General features: G+C 38.5%; 1 protein-coding gene across 4 annotated transcripts in view; it reads left to right on the top strand.

The window, feature by feature from the left end:
• Positions 1-20,705, top strand: part of TECPR2 (tectonin beta-propeller repeat containing 2) — a 43,839-nt gene extending 23,134 nt beyond the window's left edge. For 2 of the 4 annotated variants that reach the window (XM_017807437.1, XM_017807436.1), the window contains 5 exons: positions 575-808; positions 4,833-4,981; positions 17,010-17,151; positions 18,075-18,224; positions 18,477-20,705. In XM_017807437.1, coding sequence (XP_017662926.1) covers positions 575-808; positions 4,833-4,981; positions 17,010-17,151; positions 18,075-18,224; positions 18,477-18,634 — 833 coding nt within the window. In that variant the 3' untranslated portion in view covers positions 18,635-20,705. The remainder of the gene's footprint in view (positions 1-574; positions 809-4,832; positions 4,982-17,009; positions 17,152-18,074; positions 18,225-18,476) is intronic. The other 2 variants (XR_001873573.1, XR_001873574.1) reach the window with 2 other exon arrangements.
• The last annotated feature ends 5,876 nt before the right edge of the window (positions 20,706-26,581 follow it).

The following is a 26,581-nucleotide window of genomic DNA, read 5'->3' as shown; positions in this document are numbered from 1 at the left end:
GATGCATGAATCACCAGAATTTGTAATAGGAAATCTTGGAGCACGCTCTGCTGGAATGCCTGTACTAACCGAGTGTTTCCCCTGTCAGTACAGTTATTGCAGCAAAATTGCACATTTCATCAGTAAAACTGAGACCAGGGAATTGAACTTCTAGTTACAATAGTTAGCAATTCCATTATCTAAGTACACTGGCTTTATTGGCAAAAATATATGATTTAGAGCTGCAAAAGAATACTTTGTATTCAAAGGCTATTATCAAGGATAAGAGCAAAAGAATAAAGGGAGGTGATAGTGCATTGTTACGTGTGTCTTTTCTCTGTTAGTTTCTTCAAATGAAACACTTCTCCAAATGAGATCACTTAGTACTTGATTTGAGAAATAGAGTATTTAAGTGCCTAAATGAGGGCTTAGGATGTGTATTTTTACTTCAAAGTCTTACCTTATGAACATAGCCAAGAAGCTTTCGTTTTGCCTTCGAATGCACTGATCATTTTTTTCAGAAAAAAGTAAATGTGTAAGTTTTTCTCAGAGTGGATTAGGAATTATTTTAGTAACAGAAATGTCCTTTCCATAGGAAGCTTTCTGTGGTTGTGCCAAAGCAACAAGGATCTGTTTTGTGTCAGTGATCAGAATCCTCAGTTTCGTCCTTCTACAGTCCAGCTGCCACCGGAGGCCGAGATGGTGCACTACTCTGCCTGCCAGGATGCCATTTGGGGTTTGGATAGTCTTGGGCAGATATTTATCAGAACACTTTCATCCAGCTGCCCAACAGGGATGCATTGGACAAAACTGGATCTCACCCAACTAGGTATGACTTTTTTATTGAGTAGAATATCTCTTAACCCGTAGCATACTGTCAATGTTTTCCGTAAGTATCCTTCAGTGTACTGATATAGGATATAATATTTACTGGATCAAATAGTAACTTACAATAATGGGCCTCACGGCAGAGGACTGTAAAATATCTGGAACAGCTGTGGCTTTCAAACAGTGTTCTGTTTAGCCTTTTCCTGTGGACATCATGTTTACTGTTTGCAAGATAATTTGCAGTTGGTCAGTCTGAGATGGCTCAGCCTGACACGGTGCTGTGCAGGTTTACCAGCAGCTTAACTAGTCTGACTCTTGTTCTGCAGTGTAACCATAATCACCTGGTCTCAGGCAGTTCCATACACAAAGCCCTGAATGTTGTGATTAAAAACAGGCTTTTAACAGTGCCAAAAAATCTGCATTAGGATCCTGTCAAGGAAAAATTATGCTCCGAGAGTTGCATCATCCATGAGTGATAGAGCTGATAACACCCATGTTCAGGTTTATACTGATCTAATAATTCAGCATAATGCTTAGAACATGGTGCTGGTTAACTGCTCTTTTCATTTGCTTAGGTGGTTGACCATGTTTTGATCATTAGAATATACTCCCACTTTGGAGTTTGGCTCTGGGGTAATCAGGTTACTTGTCAACTTCATCAGCAGTATTCCAATCAGATTTATTTCTGTGCTAGTCTGACTTAAAACATTCCTATCTCCATGCTAACCTGCGTTCCTGTTTCAAGTGAAGATAAAAGAAATTGAGACTATGCACCATTCTCACACCATTTTAAAAATAATTCACCTGTTTTACAATTTTTCTATTTTTAATGGCAATGTTAATGACTGGTCTGAGAATAGACAAGCAGTTTTAACTTCAGGGATGAAGAAAGGCAGACATAGCTGGCACACTTTAAGCCTCATGTACAATTTTGGTGTACAATTTGTAATACTTCATGGAAAACTTTTTAAAATGTGTATTCTAAAATTAATTTGTTTGTCAGTTGCACACCAGGTTTTTTAGACCTGATGAATTCATCATCAGCCTGGAGAAGAGGAGGCTCAGGAGAGACCTCATCACTCTCTACAACTCCCTGAAAGGAGGTTGTAGCCAGGTGGGGGTTGGTCTCTTTTCCCAGGCAGCTCTCAGCAAGACAAGAGGTCTTAAGCTGTGCCAGGGGAGGTTTAGGTTGGATATTAGGAAGAAATTCTTTACAGAGAGGGTAATCAGGCATTGGAATGGGGTGCCCAGGGAAGTGGTGGATTCTCTGTCCCTGGAAGTTTTTAAGATGAGACTGGATGTGGCACTTAGTGCCATGGCCTGGTAACCATGGGAGTGTTGGATCAAGGGTTGGACTTGATGGTCTCGGAGGTCCCTTCCAACCCAGCTGATTCTGTGATTCTGTGACATGAATTGGTTCCAAATGACTCACCATACCATAGTTTAAACACTGTTTGATGCCTTTTACCTTCACTGACTTACAGGATCGATTTGTTGACTGTCCTTCTCATATTCCGTAATACAGTTTGAAAGTTTTTTCACTAACCACTGCTTTCCAGCAATTCAGACAGTAACTATTTAACAGAAATAATAAATAACTTCTTGCTATTGTCTGAAAATCTCAAAAGAATTAATAAAGGAAATCAGCACAATCGGAGTTGGTGGACTGTAATATCTGACCTGTGAACTTCAGCAGTTCAGAATTTCAACCTTTACATTCAGGTGTTCTTGTCAGCTCTGTGGCACATGGTGGTGGTATAGCAGAGATCTGGGTCAGGAAATACTTCAAATACTCCACTTTACCTGTCACTTGTGGGTTAATACTGAAATGTGAAAATGTTTTAGGGATTTTTCCTCCTGTTAATTGCAACTGGAGATCAGTGCTGACAAGTGCGTATCCATGGCTATAATACAAGAGCTTTTATTTGCTCTAATGGGGCTGAGGAGATTGGAGAACTATTGTTATTTTTCAGGTGTATATTTAAGTTTACTCCTGAAACATTAGGGCTGTAACTGGAGGGGCATGAGGAAGTGGGAGCAACTTGCTGAAAAATGCAATTCAGAATTCTGTGAAGTGATAGGGTTGCCAGCATTAAGGTTGAAATATTCATATTATGTTGGTAGTATCATCCTCTTACCTTTACACTATGTACTGGGAGTAGTACCTAGTAAATTATTTTGATTAGAGTTCCACTACTGCTATCTAAATACAGTAGAATGACCTTTAGGTTTTAACAATAAACAATGCCTTTGAATCCCGCTACTTGCTCTAAACAGGAGATGATTGTGGTTAGCATGACCTTCTCCTAAGATCCAAACAGTAAGAGGGAGGAGGGAGGGACCCCAAAATATTTACATAAGGGTGGCTTTTTTGAATATCAAATTGTCCTGTAGACGTAAATAATATCAGCTGTGCCGAGTAGGTGATATGTGATTCCACGTGTGAGTGCTCTGATGTTTGTCTGGATCAGAACACTTCAACAGCTGAGGTATCATATGATGAAGCCATTACTTCGAGTCATATGTTATGTTAGAAGGAATAATAAGGTTTAAAGTAAGATTTGGACTTTGTAGCTGAACGTCAAGCCCCTCCCTGCAAAAAGAAGTTGTTATAGGTATTCTTATCCCAAGCAGTAGAGGTTTTTTGTGTATAGTTTTGTCATTTTGTTTTTAATGTGAAGCTGTATGATTAAAGGAAATTTTGGGATGAGAATAATTAATTCATATTCCTATGATTCAGAGAGTTAAATAATTTTGGTTAATGAGATCTGCTTACTATTAGAGATAATTTAAAAATGAGTCTGTGTTGTCCTGTTGTTTCCTACTCTTTCCCTCAGCAAGCCTTAACGACAGCGAATACTGCCTTTTGCAGAAGTAAATGCTTTGAACTTGCACTCTGTGGGATAAAATTGCACCCCATTCTTTTAGGAATGCTGTGCCTGATGCATTTTACAAGGGTTTGTTGCCAGACTTCACATACCTGAAGAGTGAACTGTTACCAAGAATGGGATATCCCAAGCAGCACTGGCATGTTCAGTTAACCAGCAAGGCCTATTTTTAGAGCCTTTAGTTTGGAGTCTGACCAGAGCATTCCTTCTGTAGTGGGTCTGTACTGATGGGTCCCTTGTTCTTTGGAACATGTTTTCTGTTACTTAGCATTGTATTGTCCAACAGGGGGAGAAAAAAAGAAATAAAATGTTAGTTATATTACATCACATGGCTATTTTAAAATGAATGTGAAAGAGTTTCAGTAGACAGTTTAACTAGGAGTTCTTTTAGTCTAAAATATCAGGCATACTTCTCTACTGTCCTTGCAGGTATCTAGACTAAACCCAATCCACAGACCACCCCAAAATTCCAAAACACACTTATTTGGCAGCTTTTTTTTCGTGGTGCTGACTTACACAGGGTTAAAATACCGCTGCACTTGTGATATGACTGTAATAAATACGTACACTGGTGAATATAAATCCGTTTGAAAATGAGTTCCTTTATTTACAGATGTGACACTGGTATGTTAACACTGAAATGCATAATCCACGTGCTCTCATATTTTTGAAGTGCTGGCATTAGGGAATGTTCTTTGCTGAACGTGTATTAGCGGATCAACACCTCTAAAAGTCTACAAGCCCGGCCAGCCACAGAGAAGAGTTCATGTTAGGTCATGTGAAAGTTTGTCTAGGCACTGATAACATTTGTCACGGAATGGTTCCCTGCTTGAATTTGGTTATTTTAATAGCATATTTTTCGTGTGCTTTAGAAATTGCAGTATCCTGTGACTAAAACATTTATTTTAAGATTTAGAAGAGAAATTTCTCAGATATATACTGCCTATTAGCTTTATTCATTGCATCCAGTGATTTTTTTTTTTGTTTTTTGGTCTCATAACTTGTATTAACTTTTAATCATTTTTATGTGACTGTGTTTAAAGCTAGTTTAATACAATGAAGTCCAAATAAAAGTTCTCATTATTAGCTGAATTTGAAGGGATAATGCCAGGTTGTTAATACTCTCTTTGTTATTAGGTGCTGTAAAGCTGATCAGCTTGACCTGTGGAAATCAGCATGTTTGGGCCTGTGACACCAATGGTGGCATTTATTTCCGTGTAGGAACTCAACCTCTTAACCCAAGTTTGATGCTTCCTGCGTGGATAATGATTGAGCCACCTATACAGGTAAAATGTTGATTGTAACCTGGTGGTTGATTGTAACTGTTGTAACCTGGTGATTTAGGTCTATGCTAAACAATAAAACAATATTTTTAACACTCAGGGAAAATAGTAGGGACACAGGTTTTTGTTTTCCTTTCCTAATGAAAATTTACTCTTCTTGTAGCACGCAGAAGCTTTATAGGCACATGGCAGAGTGCAGGATTGAGCTACATCCTGAGCACCTGCTGTGTGCTAAGCAAGGGGCTGGATGGGCAAGCAGCACAGAGCACAGGGTGAGGGAAGGCTCTGCTCAAGTGGCGTGGTGCTGAAGTGCCTGCCTCCCTCTTCCTTTATCCTCACCCTTGTGAGTCTGGGATGCTTGCTAGAGTGCTGTGGGAAAGGCGGCACAGCAGGTGACACTTGTTGGGCTGTACAGGGTTTGCCAGGAGTGAGGGTCTGGCTGTGGTTTCCTGTGGACCTGAGGGAATGGCCTGAAGTTGTGTCAAGGGAGGTTTAGGGTAGATATTAGGAAAAGGTTCTTCACTCAGAGGGTGGTTGGGCACTGGAACAGGCTCCCCGAAGCAGTGGTCGTGGCACCAAGCCTGACAGAGTTCAAGAAGCATTTGAACTACACTAGTATTCAGGCACATGGTGGTACTCTTGGGGATGGTCCCGTGCAGGGCCAGGAGTTGGACTTGATGATCCTTGTGGGTCCATTCAAACTCAGCATGGTCTGTGATTCTGTGAATTTAGGGACTTGCCTTACCATGCAGTCATTTCTAAGTATACGGTACAAATGCAGCTCTTCTCCCTTGTTCCCGAAATGGGCAAAGTTTGGTCCTTTGAAAGGATACAGAGTGGAAAGAAGCCTCCTAAAGTACCCTGGGAGTATATTTTCTGAATATAGAAAACAGACATAATCTGTTTCTCCAGTGCCTGTTGTTTGCTTTCTGGTTGCTTGTTTGTTTTTTTTTAATCTCTCCTTAAACATCACTGCTTGCTTTCGTTTCTGCTGTAATAATTTGCAAGTTAATCTATAAGATGAGAATAATTTCTGTGTCTGTGAGTTGGGACTGCCTAATGGAGCTGACCTTTGACTGCTGATTTCATTCTTTGCCCTTGGCATGAAAATGCTTGAACTGAACTCTCTGTGATCTCGCAGAGTAGCGGTGGATGTGTTTGCCTACTTGATTTACATTTTATGATGTTACATCATTTCTTTTAAAGATTTTGAAATGTGTGGTACTTTTGAAAGGACATGTTAAGAAATTCAAGTAAATCTGGGGCAGTGGAGTTGCAGTAGTTTATTTGGGTTTTATAGTTTGCTTTTTAGTTCTGCTTGTCTCTCATCAGCCAGTTGCTGGCTTCTGTGTATCTTAGGGTATAACAGCAAAGAGGGGCAGTGGAACAGCGAAATGAAACTGCAGATCTGCATCCCATCAATTAGCACAGCACTGGTTGGATGACTAATCCTATACTGGGAATGTTATCCCAGAGAAATGGTACCTTATTTTGCAGGATAGCAGAGCAGACTGAGAAATAGTTGCCAATATCTCTTGCAAAAAGGACTTGGTTACACTGCTCATTCTTTGTGTGCTGCAAGTGGGTCTTTTTCATGTAATCTATAAGAGGCATGTTTTCCCTGCTAACAAGGGATGGGGCAGCAGGAAGAGGAGACTGAATGTATCAGTGATGACATCTCCCATGAAGGTAGTATTCTTAAAAAGAGGGGAGAAAACATTACATTCCACTTTAATTTTCTGTCTCTTGGTAAACTCAGTTTAACTTGTGTAGTGTCTTCTTACCAAAGGTCTATCCAGGAAAATGGCCCAAAAAGCTGTTTCTCTATGCTGATACTATTTTCTCTGTCGTAAGTAATTCTCTGCTCCTCAACTGAAGTAGGTTAAACTGCTCAATGCAAAGGTGTTTACAACAGTTGGCATTTGCTGTGGCTCATGATTTGGCAGTGACTTTCTTATGTAGAAAGTGGACAAGGTTGAAAATCAAATTATTTGCTATTATCTTATCAAGAAAGCTGGATGATGTTGGCTTCCAAAAATTATAACCTTCTGATACCCAGAGCAGTGTCATTCTCTTTCCTGACATGGCAAATTTAATGAGTCAGTATGAAAGGGCAAAAATTCAAACATTGCTTGTAGAAAAGATGAAAACTCGTGGGTTGTGTGCTTGTTTTGAGACAATTCCAGCATGTTAAAACAAGTCATTAAAGGAGCAGCCATTCATGCTTTTACAGAGGCTTAATGCAAAATAAGAAAATATGTGAACTTTTAAAATATTTCCAAATGCTAGCTTAGTGTTTGGATAACAAATATAACATGATGTCTGAAAAGTGAACTGTTCAGTGAACAGTATTTGCTTATTAGGAGCAAATTACTTACTGTTATCTGTCCCTTAATTGACTTTGACATAGTTCATGCTGCCTCTCTCTTCAGAACAGCAGAAATACTGTAAGAAGTATCTGTGAACAATTCAGCCATTTTCTGTTTGAAGAAGGAAATCAAAATTGCCTTTCACTTTCTTTAAGTACAGGAGCACTCTCAAATAACGTAATTTGAAACCAGCTATGGATATTTCATTCCCCAGTAAATGTCAGAGCCAATATGACTTGCCTATCCCAGATCTCATGACTCATGAGCAGTTTGTGAGCAGCTGCAGACTCTGCTTTTATGGTGTCACTTCTCCTTAAAGGAGTGCTGCAGTTGCATAGCATCTGTCTTTTAACAGCTTCACAAAGGTATTCAGAGACTGTAATTTTGATGAAATTTTGCTCATGGTAAAATGAGTGAATATAATTTAAGTTCAGTCTTTGGCTCTGTGATGCTGTATTTTTTCTTAAATCTAGACTAAACCCATTCTCCTTTGTTACTCTTCCCTCTGTACCTCTCCACTGCAGTATCTCTTGAGATGAAAAATAACATTGTATGTTCTCTGCCCTCCCTCTTTATTTTATCGGGTATTTCAGAAGTGGTTGATAACATTGTTAGAGTATCTTGAGCAGTAGTAGGTTATATATAGATGTTTTCTGTGCTTCATCAATTCTGTTCTGCAATCTTAAAAGTCAAAATGATGATGTAGTTTAGCAGCTTTTTGGAAGCTGCTTCAAGGACATTGACAAAACTAATCAAAATGGTTTGATGAAATTATTTTGGACCAGAAAATAGAAAGTGTTCTTCATTCAGTTGTTAATATACAGCATAAAACTATGATCTACTGTAGCATGTCTTAATATAGATTACATTTAATTTTTTAAAAAAGAGAAGGAAATATAAATATTATTTAAGAAGATACTAATGGAGTATGTTTCTATATATGTGTGAACGTATATTTATTATGATTTAATGCTTTTCAGATTTCTGACCTAAAGGAACAATAATAAAAATAAAATGAAAAATTAGTATAGTCTATAAGACGACTTTAAGTGATTGTAGAGCAGAAGTTGATCAAAAGTTAAAAATCATTAAATTACTTTAAAAGGTCCCCAGAAGTTGAACTGCTTGAAAATAATTCTTTCTACATTTCGTCTTTGGTTTCTGGCACCTTCTGAAAAAGATGAGACAAAATCTGCTCTTGAGAAACACTTAAGTTCCTACAAGCACAACTTAACATACAAACTGTCCTTAAGAACCACCTTCTCAGATTTACAGTAAGAGATCTATCAGCTAAACAACTTTATTTGACAAGATTAAAGGAAAGATTAAAAAAATGATCATAATAAGTATTTTTAAGAAGTTACTAATCTATTGATTGTAAATAATTAGTCTTACTCTAAAAATATATTGAAACATTTTATTGTCATTTGCTTAACTGCTGCTCTGTTGTTCATTTGTAACTAAATTTCATAGAGAATAGGATTGAAAAAGCAATTTTATTAAATCAAGAGGTCTGTTTAAAAATCCATGTAGATTGTCTGAACTGTGGAGTACAAGGGGTTTATGTAAGGAAGTGTTTGCTATTTGACTACTGCATAAAGCTTTTTCCAGGGTCTCAGCAGACAAACACCACTTAACTTAGTTTGCCATAAAATTGTCACCTGCAGTATGTTCGTTTCAAGTTAGAAAAACTTTTGATTTACTACCATTCCCATAAGCAACTTGGTAATTGTCTCTTTATATTTTAAGCTTGATATCATAGGTAAGAGAAATTCTTATAGGTAGTAGAAGTTCTTGCTGACCTAGGAAGGGCTATTTTTTTCTCGTACACAGACTTCCAAAAAAAAATAAAAAATTAAGGCTGTTCATGCTTTCGCAGTTGTTCAAACACTATTAAAGCTAGCAAATAGTAGTTTAAAAATATCATTTGAAATTTAGGCAAATTATCTGTAATTTTGGGAAATCTGTACAGGATAGATTTAATTTCTTTTCAATACTTTACATTGAACATAGATTAAGAAAAGGTTAGGAGGTTGATTGTGTCTTATGGGTAAGTGGTGACTTGTTAGAAATTGTTGCATGATCTTGTTTTGTTTCCTCTCTTTAAATAAAATTCTGCTTATTACAGAACACTTAATGGGGACTTGGGGACTTTCTTCCTCTGCCATCTGCCTTGCTTTTGCATTTTTCAGTGAGATTTCTATTATTATGAAGTCCTGTTCTGTGTTAAGTGGTACTTAGAGGAGGAAGTGATGAGCACTTCTCAGGATCAGATTTTGCCATTAAGCTGAAATGGAGGAAGGGTTTGTTTGAAATGATCCTCAGGGCTTGGATATTTGGAGGGGAAGGGATTTTTCTGTTGAAGATGCTTCATAACTCTTACTCAGAATCATCCATGCTACTTTTGAACTCACTTGCCGTGGAAATCTCTGTTCTTTCTAAGGCATACTCCATATGACTGTTCTTTCAAAGTCTGATTGTTTTCCCTAGCACAGACTGGCTTGCATTACCCACCTATGGCACAGACATCTTTTTGAGTTGCTACGAGATCTGCTCTGGAGTGCTCAGATGAGATTCAGACGAAGTGTCTTTTATTAGATCCAGTCTGCCTGGGTTGGAGAAAGAATACACTCATTAAACCTTCTGGTTATCTCTAGACCAGACTAACTAGTCTGTTGTTCCATATATCTTTACTCACATGAGGCCTCTGAAGACATTAACAGGGAGAAGATTTTCCTGGAGGACTGCACTTTTCAAGATGATATAGAGTAAAACCGTTTGACAGTAGTAAAAGCATCTGTCTCGAGGTGGATTGCAAATAAATATAGGAGATCAAAGCTCCTGCAGCTTTGTATTTTGTTTAGCTCATTTAAGATGCCATATTGTTTAAGTTCAAGTCTGTGCTATTCTTCACAGGCATGCCTTTCTTAAGTAACTGTAAGTAAAAGGTGCTTTTAGAGGCTGAAAAAGTGCAGTTCCAGCATTTGTACTGAAGTTGCCTCGTGCCGATTCCGTTGCTGAGTTTAGTGCTTATTATCTTCCTTTTTGTTGCTGGTTAAGAAAACTGCTGTCGCTATATTTCACTGTATTTTGCTACTTTGGAGTTTTAGCCTTCTGATACTTGTTTTAAGGCATTGCTATCACCACATTCAGAGACGTGTGCGTGTAGCCTGTCCTATTAGATAGCAGTTGTTATCAGCACCAGAAGCTTCGGATGCCAAAAAGTGCACGAACTGAGGTACACCCAGAAAACTGAGCAGGCAATCCTTCTGTGTCCTTCTGAAGTGTGATCTCAAGGTGTTGTGTTTGCTTTTTGACAAGACTGGCTGACACTGAAAACAACAATTGTCAGAACGAGAACCTTCAGTTTTCATACTTCCATTTGTTCAGCACTGGAAACATCCTCACACCTGCACTCTTCCAACGTGCCTGTATTTTGGTTAGCTAAAAGAGAATTATATATTTAATTATTTTTCAGAGAGAGGAAGAAACACATTTAACGTTCAGTTGGGCAAATAAAGTAACTACAATTATCATTGAGTTTTGAGAGTTTTCAGTGTTATTCTATTTAAAAATAAAATTGCCATCATGTAAAAATGCATGGGTAAAGGGTATATACCGTGATTTAGCAAGCATATACCTTGGTTGCACAGAGCAAGGAGACACCCTGGGATATCTGCTGGAAGCATCAGACCCTTTGACCTTGAGTTAGGAGCTTGAAGGCCCCTCCCCATGGTGTATTATTGTCTCCCTGTTTTATGATGATGCTGTAAGCAGACAACCTCTGACAACCTCTCTTTGCAGACCAGCCCAGCAATCCGCCCTCCTCCAGGGAGTTGGAGAGCTGGGTTGTGATGCCTTTCCTGCCCCAATGACCCTTCCTAGAGATCTGCCAAATAGTCTGGTCTCTGGGAAGTCCCCGTCTGCTGATCCCAAATCCAATGAATCTAAGAACTAGGCAAAGCAGAGGAGATTGATCTATATATAGTCTCGTAAATGGATCATCTATCTGGGAGGCAGTGACGTGGGTTCTGATCCCTGACCCCTGGAGTACTATTGTTTTTTATTCCAGTAGTTATTTAAATGAATTGTAACACGTGAAGTTTATTCATCTGTTCGTAAACCAGAGCAGTAGTGAAATGGGGATTTCTGTCACTGTCAGAGGTGTGTGGTGTTTTCATCACAAACTTATTAAGGAACGTGAACAAACAAAAAGCAAAATGGCAGAAAAAGCAACAGATCAATAACTGGTTAAAACTGCCTTAGCAAAGCAGAGCTGAGGCTGAAGTTAAAATAAATGCTTTGCTTTCCTTGGTAAAGTATTTAAGTTTTAAACAATAAAGAGGTGCACTTTACTGGCTTAGCCACCCATAGAGGGTGTTTCACTGGTGCTCCTTAGGTGTGTTTATAAAAAAAGTAAAAGTTACTCAGAGCTTTGCTTGCACAAGGTTTTTATTACCTAGTGCTAAATTATAGAAATAAATAAATTATTAGAAATACCTGTACTGGGAATTACAGGCAGCTTATCTCCTACACTACAGTTTATAGTCTTAGTTATAAGACTGTGACTAGAAGACAAGTGGGCAAAGCTGACTAGATCTGTAGTTTGTACAATCTTTAATGTGGTTGCATGAAATTTTAATTATTTTTTTAATTGCTTGTAAGGAACAGTTGTACTAAATATTTTAAACGTATTTTATGGTTCTGTTGAGCTTTATCATGTTGAATAGTTGCATTGGTTTGGTTTGATCTTTTCCATGATTTGATGCCGTATGTTGTTGTCTTTCCCATGTTTGTTCATGAAAAAATGCAGAAATAAAAAATTTAGAGATAACAGAGGGCAGAGGTCAAGGAATTTACTCTTCAGCTTTGCTTTTTCCTCCTGATTGAGCTAGCCATAGATAGCACAATAGATATCTCCTTAATTGGAGATACCCAAATAAGGCCTTTGTCCCTTTATTCACTAAAGGCAGAAAGTGGGGGAAAGGGTGATGTTGGTTTTTCTGAGGCTTCTGAGGAAAATAATGCTCCATTTTTTCAGACAGTAAATAATAATGTTTTTCTGACAGTTTAATGCCAGCATTACTGAAGAACACGTGGCATTGAGGGAAGACCAAACATAGATTGATCTTTCCTGCTCCTGTATATTGCCTTGAACTTCTCTGCAGAGAAAAAAGCAGCACTTAATTTAGCAAGCTAATGCTGAAAGTGCTTTACAACCTTCATTCAAGTAGACCTCAGATAATAATATAGAAATAGGCATATATTAAGGGAGGGCCTCTCTAAGTTAAATTCTTTGTTTGTTATTCATGTTAATAGGGTCTTGATGCTGTTAGTCATGAAAATAGTCAGATTAGTGTGATACACACATAAGGCTCAACAGTGTGAGAAGTATCTCTGATGTGACCTTCTTATGGCCTGGGCTGGACCAGGTGAAGGCAAGGAGGACATTTGTGTTGCATGTAGCCACCAACTCATTCTAAAAAGGATTGGGCTTGGACAGATCGATAATGTTTTGTTTAGTCTTCCTTATCCTGGATATTTGCAGCAGAACAGAGATAGTGGAGGTTGTCTGGTACATGGACTCTCTGCTCCTGAAAAGTGACGTGGAAAATGTTCTGGTGCTTTTTTGTGTATGTTTGTCTTTTCTTCCTTGACAAGGAAGTTGAACCATTGGGATTTGGGTTCAGCTGTGATCAGTAAGACAAAACTTCTGGGTAGGATGTCAGGGGACGTGGGAGGGGGAGTGTGTTAGTTTTTACTTTGGATTTTGTGCGATACTATTTTTCAAATGAAATCCTTACACCGAGCCTTGTCTCTCTGTGGTTTGCAGAAACACAGGAAATTATTTGCACAGAATTATAAAGCTAATGGACAACTTGATAAATATGTTTAGCGTAGACACTGTTTCTTGATATCATTTAAGAATTTGCCGGTTAAGTGATTCCTTTTAGTTTACTTCATTTTATCAACATTGTTTTCTTATGAGATGTGTGGGTACTAGCAAGTTCTTTTTTGTTGCTTTTATTTGTAGCAGACAACAAAGATATTCACAGCTCTTAGTATGTAGTTTTAGTGTTGAAAAGTACATAGTTGGCAATATATGTGTTGCAGTCCATGGTTGTGATGGGAAATCCTTCATATCAAAAGACAGAGAGCGACTGGGGTGTTTGTAGCCAATGCACAAGACCAGAGGGCAGGTGGATCTGTCTTTTCTTCTTGGCTAAAACAGTCAGACTCTTGAGATTTTTAGAGTTTAGAAATTTTTGGCACCCGAAGTAAAAGGAAAGCAATGTTCCACCATTTTTTATCACATAACACTGGATCCATTAATGATCCATAACATGATGATCTCTCTCAGCGTTGAGTATTGTGGATAAATGTGGATAAAAGCAGAGTTTTGTGTGTCAGTATTAGAGGAGGATAGCTGAGAGATTGGTGTGAGGCTCTTTAAAATTCCAGATTCTTCAATAAATTACAAATAGAACATGTTTTACAGTCAAGGTATATCAATCTCATGGATCCTGTTGGAAGTTAAACCAGCTGAGAAAAGGCTATGCTAAGATAATTTATTAATCTTCATGGTTATCAACCTCAGGAATGTTATCAGCAGATTTATGAATTTGCACAGATCTCTCTCTTTACTGCTATGAGAGAACTGCATTTAACCTTTAAGTGCAGCTGTAGAGACTTTCTTGTTACATAGGTTATAAAACACTTAAAGCATGCTTATGGTAATTCAAACTTAGTGAAACTAGCGGATATCTGAGATAATGTCAGCATGATTGTTCCAAAAAATGGCACATTATGTCAAGAAAATGTTAAATTAATTTTATCCACCTTACTATGTTAGCCATGAGAACACCTTTTTGGTGTAGATGGTGGCTTTCTGGGTAAGAAAAACCAAAACAACAGAGGTCAGATCTCTGCAACAGGCTCTAAGAATTGCCTGTACTTGTTTCCAATGTCTTGTCCCTGGTTTGTGCCAAAAGCTGGTGTACATAATAATGATGGCAGTATCTGTCCTGTCCGTTCTGCCCTTCATTGGCTGTTTCACAGCAGAAAGCGCTGCGGGGGGTGGAGGTGAATTGGCTGAATCTCTCACAGTGAGAGTAACAGGATTGTTTTATTGGTGCAAGTTTATCAGGAAGAGCTAAGTAGCCTGAAGAAGGAAGAGAAGCTGGAGGTGAAATACCCAGAGAGTTCACTTAGGGAAGCAAAGAATGAGAAGAATTTTTGGCCAAGCTTGTAGACACATTACTTTGAATTTCATGATTGCCATTTGTTTCTTAGATGTGTTGGTGCTGCAGAATAGGGGAGAAGTAATTTCTCTAAGTATATTTGAGCCTGCAGTGGTATCAGAAGCAACCTAGTTGAGATTCATGCAGCTCCTTTCATGGCACTCCTTTGGGGTGTTTTGTCTGCTTTTCTTAGCCTCCACAGCCTGTAAACCTGTAGTAATACACAGACTTAGGTACTAGGTATAAGCACTCAGTAAGTCATTTTGGATGGAAATACTCCTCCAGTTCTTTCTCAGAGAATTCTTTTCTAGACAAATGACAGAGGAAGAGAACAGTGGGATCCTGACATAGGACAGTGGAGGGCAAAGTGCACAAATCCCAACAGTTCAGCAGCAAAAGTCACACTAAGCTGTTGGGTACAATTTGTGAAGGCCCCTGGTTGGAACATGAAGTGTACTGCAGGGCATAGGCAATTCATGGTATGGAGGAGATGGGGCAGAAAATCCTAAATCTGAGGAAGGAGGTGATTGTTAGAAGAACATGGTAAGGAGAAGGAGATAAGTGGATTTGAAAATATAAAATAAAATTTGAAAAAAAATATAAAAGGCAAAGGTCTCCTGGTAGTGCAGTGCTTCAGCCTGCATAAGGTAATAACTGCACAACTTCCTTACTAGAAAACATGGGACTGCAAAAGCAGAAATATGGAGAGGCATGTGATGCAGCTGAAAGCAGCATAGAAGTGAGGCACCACTCCATGGCAGTGGTGTGGGGAAGTGAGCAGGGAGAAATAGAGAGTGAGAGCCAAAGTAGCTGTAGAAAGAAGCAGAGAAGAAATGGAGGGGAGAAACAGAAACAGGTCCAGGACTAAGGAGCACTTCCAGTGAAAGGGCAGAAAGCCCAGAGGGGAAAATTGTGTGGTGTTTTGGAGGGTTTTGGTTTTACTGTGATTTGGGTTTGAATATGTTTGGAGGTTTTTGGTGTGGTTTGTTGTTTTGGGGTTTTTAGTTTAATACCAGTTTGAAAGTAGCCAGACAGCTATGTATTCTATGTAGTTAGTGCTTTTCAAGACAATTAGTGGCTTTACTTGTAAGTGTTCAAACTGCAGCCACTGTAAATTTACCGTGAGCAGAGGTAAACAATTGATCAAGCCTCTACAGCCTGAAGCTTCCAATGGAGGGCAAATACCTAATGAGAACAAAAACATGAGAAGATAGTCTGTTGAAGGCCTTAAAACCTGAATAGACAGGATTGATTTGGTGATGCAAGTCAAACTTGGTTATACCTAGGTCAGACACATGTCAGCACCAGAATTTTAAAAGCAAAACCAAAGCAGATAACTGTGTGTACACAGAAGGCCCATCTGGGACTGGGTTGTGTCCTTATATATATATATATACACACACATACATGCAGATTATGCTTCTGTATTCCTAGGATTGTACATGCAAATTGCTGTTTGCTCTTCTGCTTATCACAGTGGAAATTCACCTTTTGCCTGTGAGGCTAAAGCAGGGAATTCAGTGTTGTTTTGTGAGGAGATGTGTTTCAGGGCATCTTAGTGTCTTCTGCAGTGCCTTTATTAGGCTGATGTGGAGAAAAAGTTTTTTGTTTGTTTTTGTCTGTGTTTTATTTGAAGAACATGTTTTGCAGGATATTTGCAAACATCCAAACCTGTTGGCTGATATATTTTGCTACAAAATCACCATCGTTTTGATGTCAGTGACACTGATTTTGAACAGTAGTTGAGGCAAATCTCCGTAGAAGCAGATGGAGTAAGGACGTGCCTGGGAGCAGAATGGGAAGTGTGTTTCACTTGTATTTGCCAACAGGTAGTGTTGTGGATCCTCTCCTGCAGGTGTGGCTGCTCCAGTGCTGCAGTGGTCTGCAGCGAGTTCCATGGTTGTATTCCTATAGAATGGAGTACAGGGAAGAAGACAGATCACCATTTCATTGCAAAGAGGAACCATTTAGACTGTAACAAATTGTACTGCTTGTATATGCTTAGAAATAAAGTGCAAAGTTAGTTATGTTAGGAAACCTTCAGGAAGGTAGGAGGAAAACACTCTACTTTGTGCATTTCATTGGAAGAGTTCCCTCCAACTTTCAATTGAAACATATTTGATTGGAACAGCAGTGGGTAAGCAAATATTAACATTATTAGACTTGAATACTGAACATTGAATATCATTATCAGTAATTGAGTGACATTCATTCATATTCCTTTCTATTTAGAAAGGGATTGACTTCTTGGAAAATTAATAATCTTGTACAGTAACATATACAATATCAGTTAGATTGCTCCCTGTCTTTAGTATCTGGTCAATATTTTACTGTGGATGTGTACTTTTGTGAAGAACAAGTGATACAATAGTACAAAGATGCAGTAGTTCAAAGTTTAAATACTGTGCTTAATTTTTATAGCCAGTAGGAATCAACTTGGTCAGCATTCATTCAAGTCCAAATGATCAGATGTTGTGGGCAATTGATAGCAAATGGAATGTCCATGTGCGAGTTGGAATTACAGATGAAATGCCTGTAGGCACTGACTGGGAACATGTACCAGGTAAAAATTAACGCATCAGTTCCTTGTTGTTTCTGCCATTTTCTCAGGTTTTGTTGTGTTTAGATTTTTTTCTTGTTACTTTTTAAATTGAATAGTAATGCTTAAATAAAATATTTTTTCTGGCAGTCAAGTGTTTGATAAGGGTTATCTTTTAAAGAGAACCTTGGTTTTACTTAAAAACGCTAAGTAGTTAACTGGGAGAAGGTCAATGGCTTTTAGGCTGCTGCCACTGAATTAATAAGTGGTACAATTCCCTTTCAAATAGAACTAAAGCAGAATTCCTAAGCAGTAGGAAACTATTTTGCCATGGAAAGTTTTGTATTTAAATGTGGTATCACACGGGGTTACTATGTAGATGTGGGTAACAAAAACCTAATGCTATTTTGCACATCTCTCTACTAATCCTGAATGCTGGATGTGTTGTGGATTAGGTAGTTACACTTTTGCCTTGCCTGTAAACAAAACTGAATTTTAGGTGTTTCTTTCTAAATAACTGTGTGTTGACGCTGTCTGCTTTTTAAAGATTTGTCACTGCATAAACACATGGCACTTAGTCGCAGAGTACTTGTGAAGAGGCGAAGAAAAAGTCCACAATATCTGTAATAGTCACCATTTTTAGACAAGATTGTAACCGTTGGATTATTCCCCATGTGATAGTAACATACAGTGGAGGCTCCAAAGGTCCTCTAACTGGATGTTGCTTGTGGCTGTGGCCACATAATAAAATGTATCCACAGTGTGGCCAATAGATACAGAATACATACTCTGCAATTAAAAAGCTTTTTTGGTCACCAGTGCTTCATATAAGAGTATATAAAACTATTACGGTCTTGACGTCTGCTCTTAGTGAATTTTTCTGCAAGTATATTTAGTACCCAGGAAAGGCTGTGATTTTTTCCCTCTTTGTGTCCAAATCTCTGTAGGTTTGCAGGCTTGCCAGCTGGCCATAAGTACAAGGACCGTTTGGGCACGGTGTCCCAATGGAGATGTAGCTCGTCGGTACGGCATTACTGACAAGAATCCTGCAGGAGACTACTGGAAGAAGATTCCTGGGAATGTCTCACGCTTAACAGGCAAGTTGGTTCTGCGTGAGAGTCTGTCCAAAACATTGTGATGTCTGCTTTGACTTCTCCCTGATGGTGCTCGGGCTGGACCATATGCAGGGAGAGCTGCATGCTCTGTGAGAGCTTCACCGAGGGTGCTTTTATCACATTAGTAAAAACCTTCTCTGTGTATAATTAGGAAAACAGATACAAATATTTATTTAATGTTTATAATTGGAACCTGCTGCCTTAATTAAAAGATGGATAATTTCTGCTTTGCAGTGACCCCTCTAGATGATCTGTGGGCAATCAGTACTTCAGGATCCCTGCTCCAGCGCCTCACTAAGACCTTTAGCCATTCCCATAGTTTGCAGAAAAATAATGACACTTCTGTTCTGCTTCACCCTGATGATTTTGAAGATGAATGGGAAGTGATATGAAGTCTCTCAAGCTCGTGAAGCAGTGAAAAAAACAGGACAGAATTTCTGTGATGTATGTACAGAATATTGGATCTAAAAGCCACTCATATTGGACCTGTGATATTAGCACTTTTGTATTGAAAAACTGACCTGTTAAATAGCCCCCAAGCTGTGAGTTCTGATGTTTGTTACATTATCTTTTGGGAGACTCTTTAGATGTGGCATACTGCAATTGTTATACTGTATTACTGTAGAAGCTCCTTTGGAAATATAACCCTTAAGTTAATCTTACTAGCAGTGGAAGTGACTACTTCACAACAGCATGCACACTAATGTACTGATTTTGAGAAGGAATTCTGTTGCATTAAATATTTCTCTACAGCAGAAACACTAAGCATTTCTCAATTTCTTCTTGTACTTGGAACTCCAAACTGATGGGATTGCTCTCTGACTGTTGTACATACATTTAGAATTATTTTTCCTTGCAGCATGGAAGAAAATATGGTGAAGTATTTCTTAGTAAGATTTGAGAACATCATGATTACACAGTATTGGTGTTGAAATTAACTTAGTTTGATCCATTTCCACATGAATATTTACAAGGCTATACTAACTTTCCATTTCTTGAAATTTTGTTCATAATTTGGCTTCATTCACAAGGGAGAAGTTTGGATTACACCTGATATCAGGGGGACTTCCACCCATTTCCATAGCCATCAGGAAGCTGACAGATTTTTGGGGGTAAGTCCAAGTCTGGAATAAGAAGAGGTCGCTTCTTGGGTTTGTAGTACAAAGCAGGAATGTAAAGGCAGCTTTCATAATTCCTGTTGTGCTGTATTTGTGCCTCCAGCCAGTGCTTTAACATTTGGACTCATATTGTTTTGAGTACCAAACTTAGATGTATTAAGAGAAAAAGTGGTAATAGATAGAATTACCTATATATCCCGTTAAAAATTGTGATATTGTGAGAAAATACTTAACAATATTCTGATTTTTAGCTATGTTAGCTAAATTTTGAAGTGTCTTATATTTAACAGAGGTTGCAGCAGGAGTATGTGATGAACTGGGAAGTAACTTAAGTTAATAATTGCAGTTTATTTTTCTTTATACTAAATCTTCTTTGAAAGATACCTCATCTTTTTTAAGCAATAGAACTATAGATGAGAGAACATGAGTTCACTATGTAGGCAGAGGAGTTATTTTGTGTTTGTTCTAAGCTTATAAATCATCAGAATGTTTTAAGCAGCTGTTAACCAATACTGTAAAAGAGCCAGCTTCAGAAAAGGCCAAGAGTTGTCAAGTGGGGATGTTTCTGTTTTGAGAACTTAATACACACGGAAAAGGATGTGTTTTCTTTTGAACCTCTGTTCTCTTTCAGAACAGTTCATGCGTGTACTGCACTAAACTTGGAACAAACATGGTGCAAGGTGAGAATGTGAATCAGTGGAGAGAGAACCAAGTTATGTCACCTTTTTTTTAGTAGCACTTGTGATATTGGCTGTGAGTTCTCAGCCTGATCTCAGTCTTACAGGGAGGACAGATTTGTTTCCCTTTTACAGATGATATGTTCGCTTCTTTCTTGTTCATCTGTATACAGAGATTACCCCACAGGGTTTTTTTAGCCTGTCTGGCAGTGGATGGTAATGGAATCAGCTTGTGAAGTAACCCAGTATGTTTTATGCAAGCATAGCTTGGTGTCTTGAGGACCCTAAAGAAGCTGAAATTCAGCTTAAAAGTATCTTGTGGCAGCTCCTGAGTCAATCACTTTGGAGAAAGGACACGAGTACTTCTCTGTGCCCTGCCAAGCACCGGATGCTCAAATACAATGGCATTATTTAATAGTGACACTTTTGTATTACATTTTTCAAAGTCATCTTAGTAATGGTTTGAGCTTGCTAGTTGTTTATTTACTGTATAATACTGTTCCTTGCTATGGTCATTAATATTAAATTGATGTCAAGAGCTCTTATCAGATTACTTTTTAGGATAGCTTAAATAAAATTAGGATGGATTTTTTTACTTTTATTTCTGTATTTAGGTTTTTGGTTTTGTTTGTGCTTTGAGACAAGTGCAATAAACTAGATTTTTAAGAAATAAATTACTGTGGTAAGAGTCATCTGTTGTATGATTCACAAGAGAGTTCTCTGTGTCTGGAAACTGTCTTGTGAAAGACAGGCATGCTTATGAAATCCCTCCCCTAATGGTACCCCAGACAATATGGTAATGACAGTGTAAGGACCTGGATACTGTAAAGTTTATTTCATATATTTTTTTAATTATGACAGGCATGTCAAACCAGCAAAATGGTCATCTTTCAAGGAAAGAAAATTAAGCACTTCTCATATTTGAATATTAAGCTTGTTGCCTCCATATTAAGATGGTTTTTCTGTAATAGAAGTAAACAAATTTCTTTCCTTACATGCTGAACAAAAATTGCATGTTAAATATCTTAGCTTTCAGTGAAAAATATGCATGTGCAGTCCCAGCTAGAAACTGTTCAAGCAGAAAATGGGTGATTGTACCACGTGCTGTAACTGCACCCTTCCTTGAATTTTACATTATCTGAGACTTCCTGTGTTTCTGGCCTTTAACTGGAATGCAGCTGGGCCTTACAAGAGAGCACCTTGGCTTCACTTCCCAGAGGAGAGAACTGTTTCCTGATAGTCAGGACCTGGGTAACTTCACACAAGAAAACATAGCAATGATTAATGAGGCTTCTNAACACACTTCCAGCCCCAGGAATCCTGTTCAGATTCAAATGGCAATGTCCTTGCTAATTATCATAGCTTTTATCTTGACAGACTGGTTCAGCTGCTTCTCTGACTCCTACAGGGAACTGGTAGTCTCCTTACAGCACCAGCTCGTGTCTATTATGCAGGAGTGATCCTTATGTCACAGCTTAAGGAAAATGGCTGTGATGAGTTGTTGTGAAACAGCCATCTTAGATATATAAGAAACTCTTGATTTTTCTTTGTCTCACAGCAATAAAAATGAATAGGATCATGTTAAAGGGTACAAAGAAAATCTTTTGCTAACAAGTGTCAAAGAAAATGCATTAATGGCTTCAGTAAGATAGTTGAAGTGTTGTTATGAAACACTGCTACCACTAAAAAAAATTATATTGAACACTTAGATCATTGTCTAAATATAGCTTTAAGTATACAGCTACAAAGATTCACATTTCTGTGGCCTTTGTACCTGTTCAAAGAGTGTCTGATGCAATGAACAAGCATTCCCCCTTCTTCTCCACACACTTGTGAACATCAGAAAGTTTGAATTCCATAACTCCACTATGTTACTTTCCAATAGATGAGTCCTGTCAAGTATTTTGAAGGCGCTTGTGGGTTATTTTAGACTAGTGTGGCATTCTGGCTTATATTTTTGCTTTTCTTTTAAAAGTCTCTTAAATGAGTGAGCTGTTGCTAGTTGTTTCTGCTGGAGTTCTGGGTAGATTTCAAGGAACAGCCTTGAGACAGCTTTTCAGTAAATGCTGTTCTGAGTGTAGAGGCTTGAAATTCAAGTGCTTGTATGCCTATGGCTGGGCCTGGGAAGTTAGCAATTAGTAAAACATAGTGTGTGAAGATATGGAGATCGCATTACCTCGGTGTAAATGCTCTGGTCTTCAGTTTTTACATTTACCAGCCCTGTCCAGATTCCATCCCTCCTGTCAGAAGCAGAGAGATAAGATCTGGATTGAGGATTTCTAGCAGTAAAATATGAGATGCAAGCTTTTATTCCTTTTGCAGCCTTCCTGAAAGTTGCGTGTTGGAAACAGTATTATGGTGGCAAGTAGCTAGCAAAGAAAGCTGATGTATCCAAACAAAGTAGATCACCCTGATTGTTTAATAATAAGTTATTGCAGTTAAATAACTACAACAGTAGTTAACCACTCTCACATCAGCAGGACAGAAGAGAGCTTGTAATATAGAGGACTAAATTTTAATTACTGGAAAGCGAAAGTTGAGTTGCAGTCATTATCTTTTGTGAATTACTACAACCAAAGCTCCACTGATAAGGATTAAAATATCTGGATGAATGAAATTATCTCCTTAGTCTGCTGAATAGCAATATCTAGGTTTATCAGCTATGCATTTCTCATCACTTGAATGGGTTCAATGCAGGAAATGTTTTAGAATATACTGTGGCTGGTATCATACTGGAAGCTGTGTGAAATTACCACGATGATTCCTTTGGTTTTTTGAGTCTACCTGACTTGAAATCTATTTAAATACATCTATCAAAGTTGTTATATTAGCCATAAAGTTAAAATCCTGCTTGATGCTAGTGGAGGAAAAGAGTATAGAAAAAGTAAAGATCTGTTGAATCTTTATGTTTTTACAGATGGTGGACTTTTTATATACATATATATATGCACATATATAAAAGATTTGATTTTTGTTCTCTAAAAGCTAATACAGTGATTATAAAATACCAAAAAATACTAAATCTTCCAAACTGAAAAATGCCCTTTCCGTCTTGGCTCTCAGAAATTACTTTAAAATATAGTGATTTTTATAGTCTGTGATTCTCTGATAGAGGCACTGAATAGTGCACAACTGAATAGCACTGAGTGGAGCTGCAGTTATGAATTAATCTTTCAAACATTATTCACTATTTCTGATATGGAAGAAACCAGTGTCTTATTTTTCTGTTTTAATATACTTTTTCTCATAGCCTCAGCTGAGATACACTTAGAGCAGATAAAGGAAGGAGACTTCAATTTACAACACTTGTGTTTTGAATTTCATATCCAGATAAAATATACCTAAGGATGTGTATGGAATTGTGTTGACGTCCTGTACTTACTGTCTTGAGTTTGCACAAGTTGACTGTGTCTTTTATTTGTATTCAGTGGACCTGCTGTCTAATCAGTGTGGTGAGCCTTGGCTGGGAGCTCTCTGCTGTTTAGGGGTGTGCACAAGTATCTTGTGTATGGAATGGAGAAGTGGCACAGGTGTTATGTCTGTTAAAGCATGAAATGAGAATACTCAAGAGATGACTCCTTGCTGAGGCTGCTGTGTTTTGCCTAACTAGAGGCTGGATGAATTTTGCTAAGCTCTGCTGGGTCAGGTGAAAGATCAAGCTAACTAGAACTCTCCCAGAAAAAAATAAAAGCCTGGGAGGAAAGTTCCAGGGAAGCCCCCAGCAGACTGCCTGGCACGTGTGCCTGGCTACAGAGCAGGGGGATATGTACAGAAGAGAATGAATTTGCTTGAGCTGCAGAGGAAAAACTGCAACTACCAGCAAGAAACCCCACAATCCCCGGTTGTTCTAGGGAACAGACCGGCCAGCTGATCATGGGAAGTGCAAAGTAAGTAGGGTAATTGCTAGAATGACTGAGATTTTACTTGCTCAGCTCCCACGCTTGTCTTGCTAAATCCGTTTTGTGCCTCAGCAGATGGGCTTTAGTCTGTTCCCTCCATGAGCCGCACCCAGCGCTCCAAACTGGGAATAAAAACATGCTAAGTGGTGGATCTGCACTTTGTTCCGTGGTGCTGTGGTGCAAGTCAATCCTTTTAAGTTAAGGAGAACATGGTAAATGATCAGTGGAACACTTTGAAATAACATGTTTAGCACTGTTGATTCATTTTATAATTGCTGTACCATTAATGCTGACCTTGTTAAAATCGATGCCATAGGTACTTGTGTGGGAGATCTGTCGGGCTACAGGTCTAATTAGCTGGTTACTTAAAGTACTGTCAACATGGGGTCTGTTTAAAACAACAACAAAAAAATCTGAAATACGTGTTTGTCTGTACTAGGAGTGGATACATTGGGAAACTGAGTCTTGTTGCTTTCAGGGCCTGCTAGCTGCTTTTCATACTGTTATTTGCTTAGTGGAGAGATCTTTCTCCTGCCCTTCCATGCACAATTACATGTTTACATGGCACCCGTACGGAGCATTCCTGGTCGGAAAACAGGAGAGTGTAGAGGCAGTTCTGAGCACCTGCTTTCCTTCCTCCCCATCTTCTAATTGCCATAGGACAGGAGTTGAGGTCCAGGGAGGTAGTGAAGCATCTCTTCTTACTTTAATTTTTGTTTAAATAAAAAACCAAAGGTTAAACCATCAGGTTTTTGTATCCAACCTTGTCCACAGTCCTTTGCAGCATGTTTTTCACCATTCCTGGCTGCTTGCAATATAGTAGCTTCTTAAACCCGATTTTAATAGAAGACTTTCAAGACAGAAGGTGACAGATGGTTGGTTGGGTATTTTCTTTTTTTAATGGGCGAGATGAGTTTTCAAGGCATACTGAGCAAGGTGAGCTCAGCTTTCACTTAAAAGGCCATGCTTCATTCAATCCCTGAGTTTCGCAATCAGACAGCCAGTGATTTCTCAAAGCCAGTTTTAGAAGCAGGTTGGCATCTATCTTGCTGTCACCTTCAGAGACCTAAAGAATAATATTGTCTCTGCAGAACTGTGCTGCCAAGAGCCCAGATTTCAGTGTGTTTGTTCTGGGCAAATTGGACAGGCTCGGCGCCTACATAGGATTCCCTGCCTGGTGAGTTTTGCCAGCTTCCGTGGTGAATAATAAGAATCTTTTGCAGATCTTGGCAAATACGTGGTTTCTTAGATCTGTCTCTAAGGATTCTTGCTTTGGGTCTGGAGTTCCCTACTGCAGATCCTAAAGTGAGCCAAGGTGGAACACGTCAGTGTAACAGATACATAAATCTCATCCTTGATCAGTTATTACATGTGAAACCTTGTTTATGCTCTCTCCATGATGAATTTCACCAAATCTCATGCAGTTTTTCATTTAAAAAGTTAAAGAAGTTATCATTGAGGGGAGAAGCACAGCCCTTATTGTATCTACCATCTACAATTTTTTTAGGACATTAATGAGTGACGATGATTTTCAGCTTGAAATGGGTATTTTGAAATCCAGTGTGTAACGGACCCAAGAATTAGGCCCCTCACCCAGATAATTTGCCTATTATTGTCCTATTTACATTCTGCATTCAAGATTCTTACCTTTCATTATTGATCTCTGTTAGTTTTACAGTTACTAACTTGTACAGAGTGAGCAGATGTAAAATAGCAATTCCCCAGATTCTGGAGTGCGTTGTCCTGGGTCACCACTAAAACTTCAGATTTTCCTGCACTTTTTCCATCAAGCTTTTAATAAAAAGCACTGCAGAAGTTGTACACTTCTGTAAACAAATGTGGCCCGGTTGTCAGTTCTTGATGGAGCATCTTTGAGAATCACTGCTCCATAAACACTGCTGCAGTGGGAATATGTACATAGTTTTCCCAAAAAGAATAAATAACCTGACAGCTATTGAAAATGAGTTTACTTTTGTTTATTAATACTGGTATAATTGATGTCTTAGCTTGTATTTGGCTGTTTTCCCAATAGCAGAGTTACAGTATCTGAATTCAGTTGTCATGTTAAGCTCAGGAAGAACCGGTCCCAGTTATAACCGTACTGTGGTGACTAGGGGAGAAAAACATTTTTTTTTTTTTTACTGTTTTGAAAAATTATTTTGTGAAAACACAGCCAGGCAAGTAGGGAATATTGGAACTCTTGTCTTTCGTATTTAGTCCTATATGTATCCATGGCAAAGCTTTCATTACAATGGATCCTGGATATGGCTTCAGGAATATTATTAGTAGGATCTAACACTTTGCCATATGACATCCCTGGAGGCAACTCTGCTTCTCTTCAGCAAATATGGGATGGTTTTGGAAGCCATCCCAAGTGAGTGATTTTACAAAATAAATGCATCTACTTGCTATGATGGGATAGCCAGGTACTGAGTGTCTTTCTTCTTTGGTAATGACTCATAAAATTTTAACATGGATGACACTTGGGGAAGGAAACATGTTTTTTTCCTCTCTTTATCCCAGTGTCTCTGCTGTGGTTCACATAAGGGATATCTTTGGAAGCAGTTCTGTGCCACTGGTTGGGAAACAGGAGCTTATCTTTTCAAAAGATAGTCGAGTCACGGGGAGCCTGTGTTGTTGGTTTT

The sequence above is a fragment of the Lepidothrix coronata genome, unplaced genomic scaffold (genome assembly GCF_001604755.1).
Source record: "Lepidothrix coronata isolate B3197 unplaced genomic scaffold, Lepidothrix_coronata-1.0 Scaffold19, whole genome shotgun sequence".
NCBI classification, from domain to species: domain Eukaryota; kingdom Metazoa; phylum Chordata; class Aves; order Passeriformes; family Pipridae; genus Lepidothrix; species Lepidothrix coronata.
The sequence above is the reverse complement of the archived record's forward strand: the minus strand, read 5'-3'. Positions and strand labels throughout refer to the sequence as shown.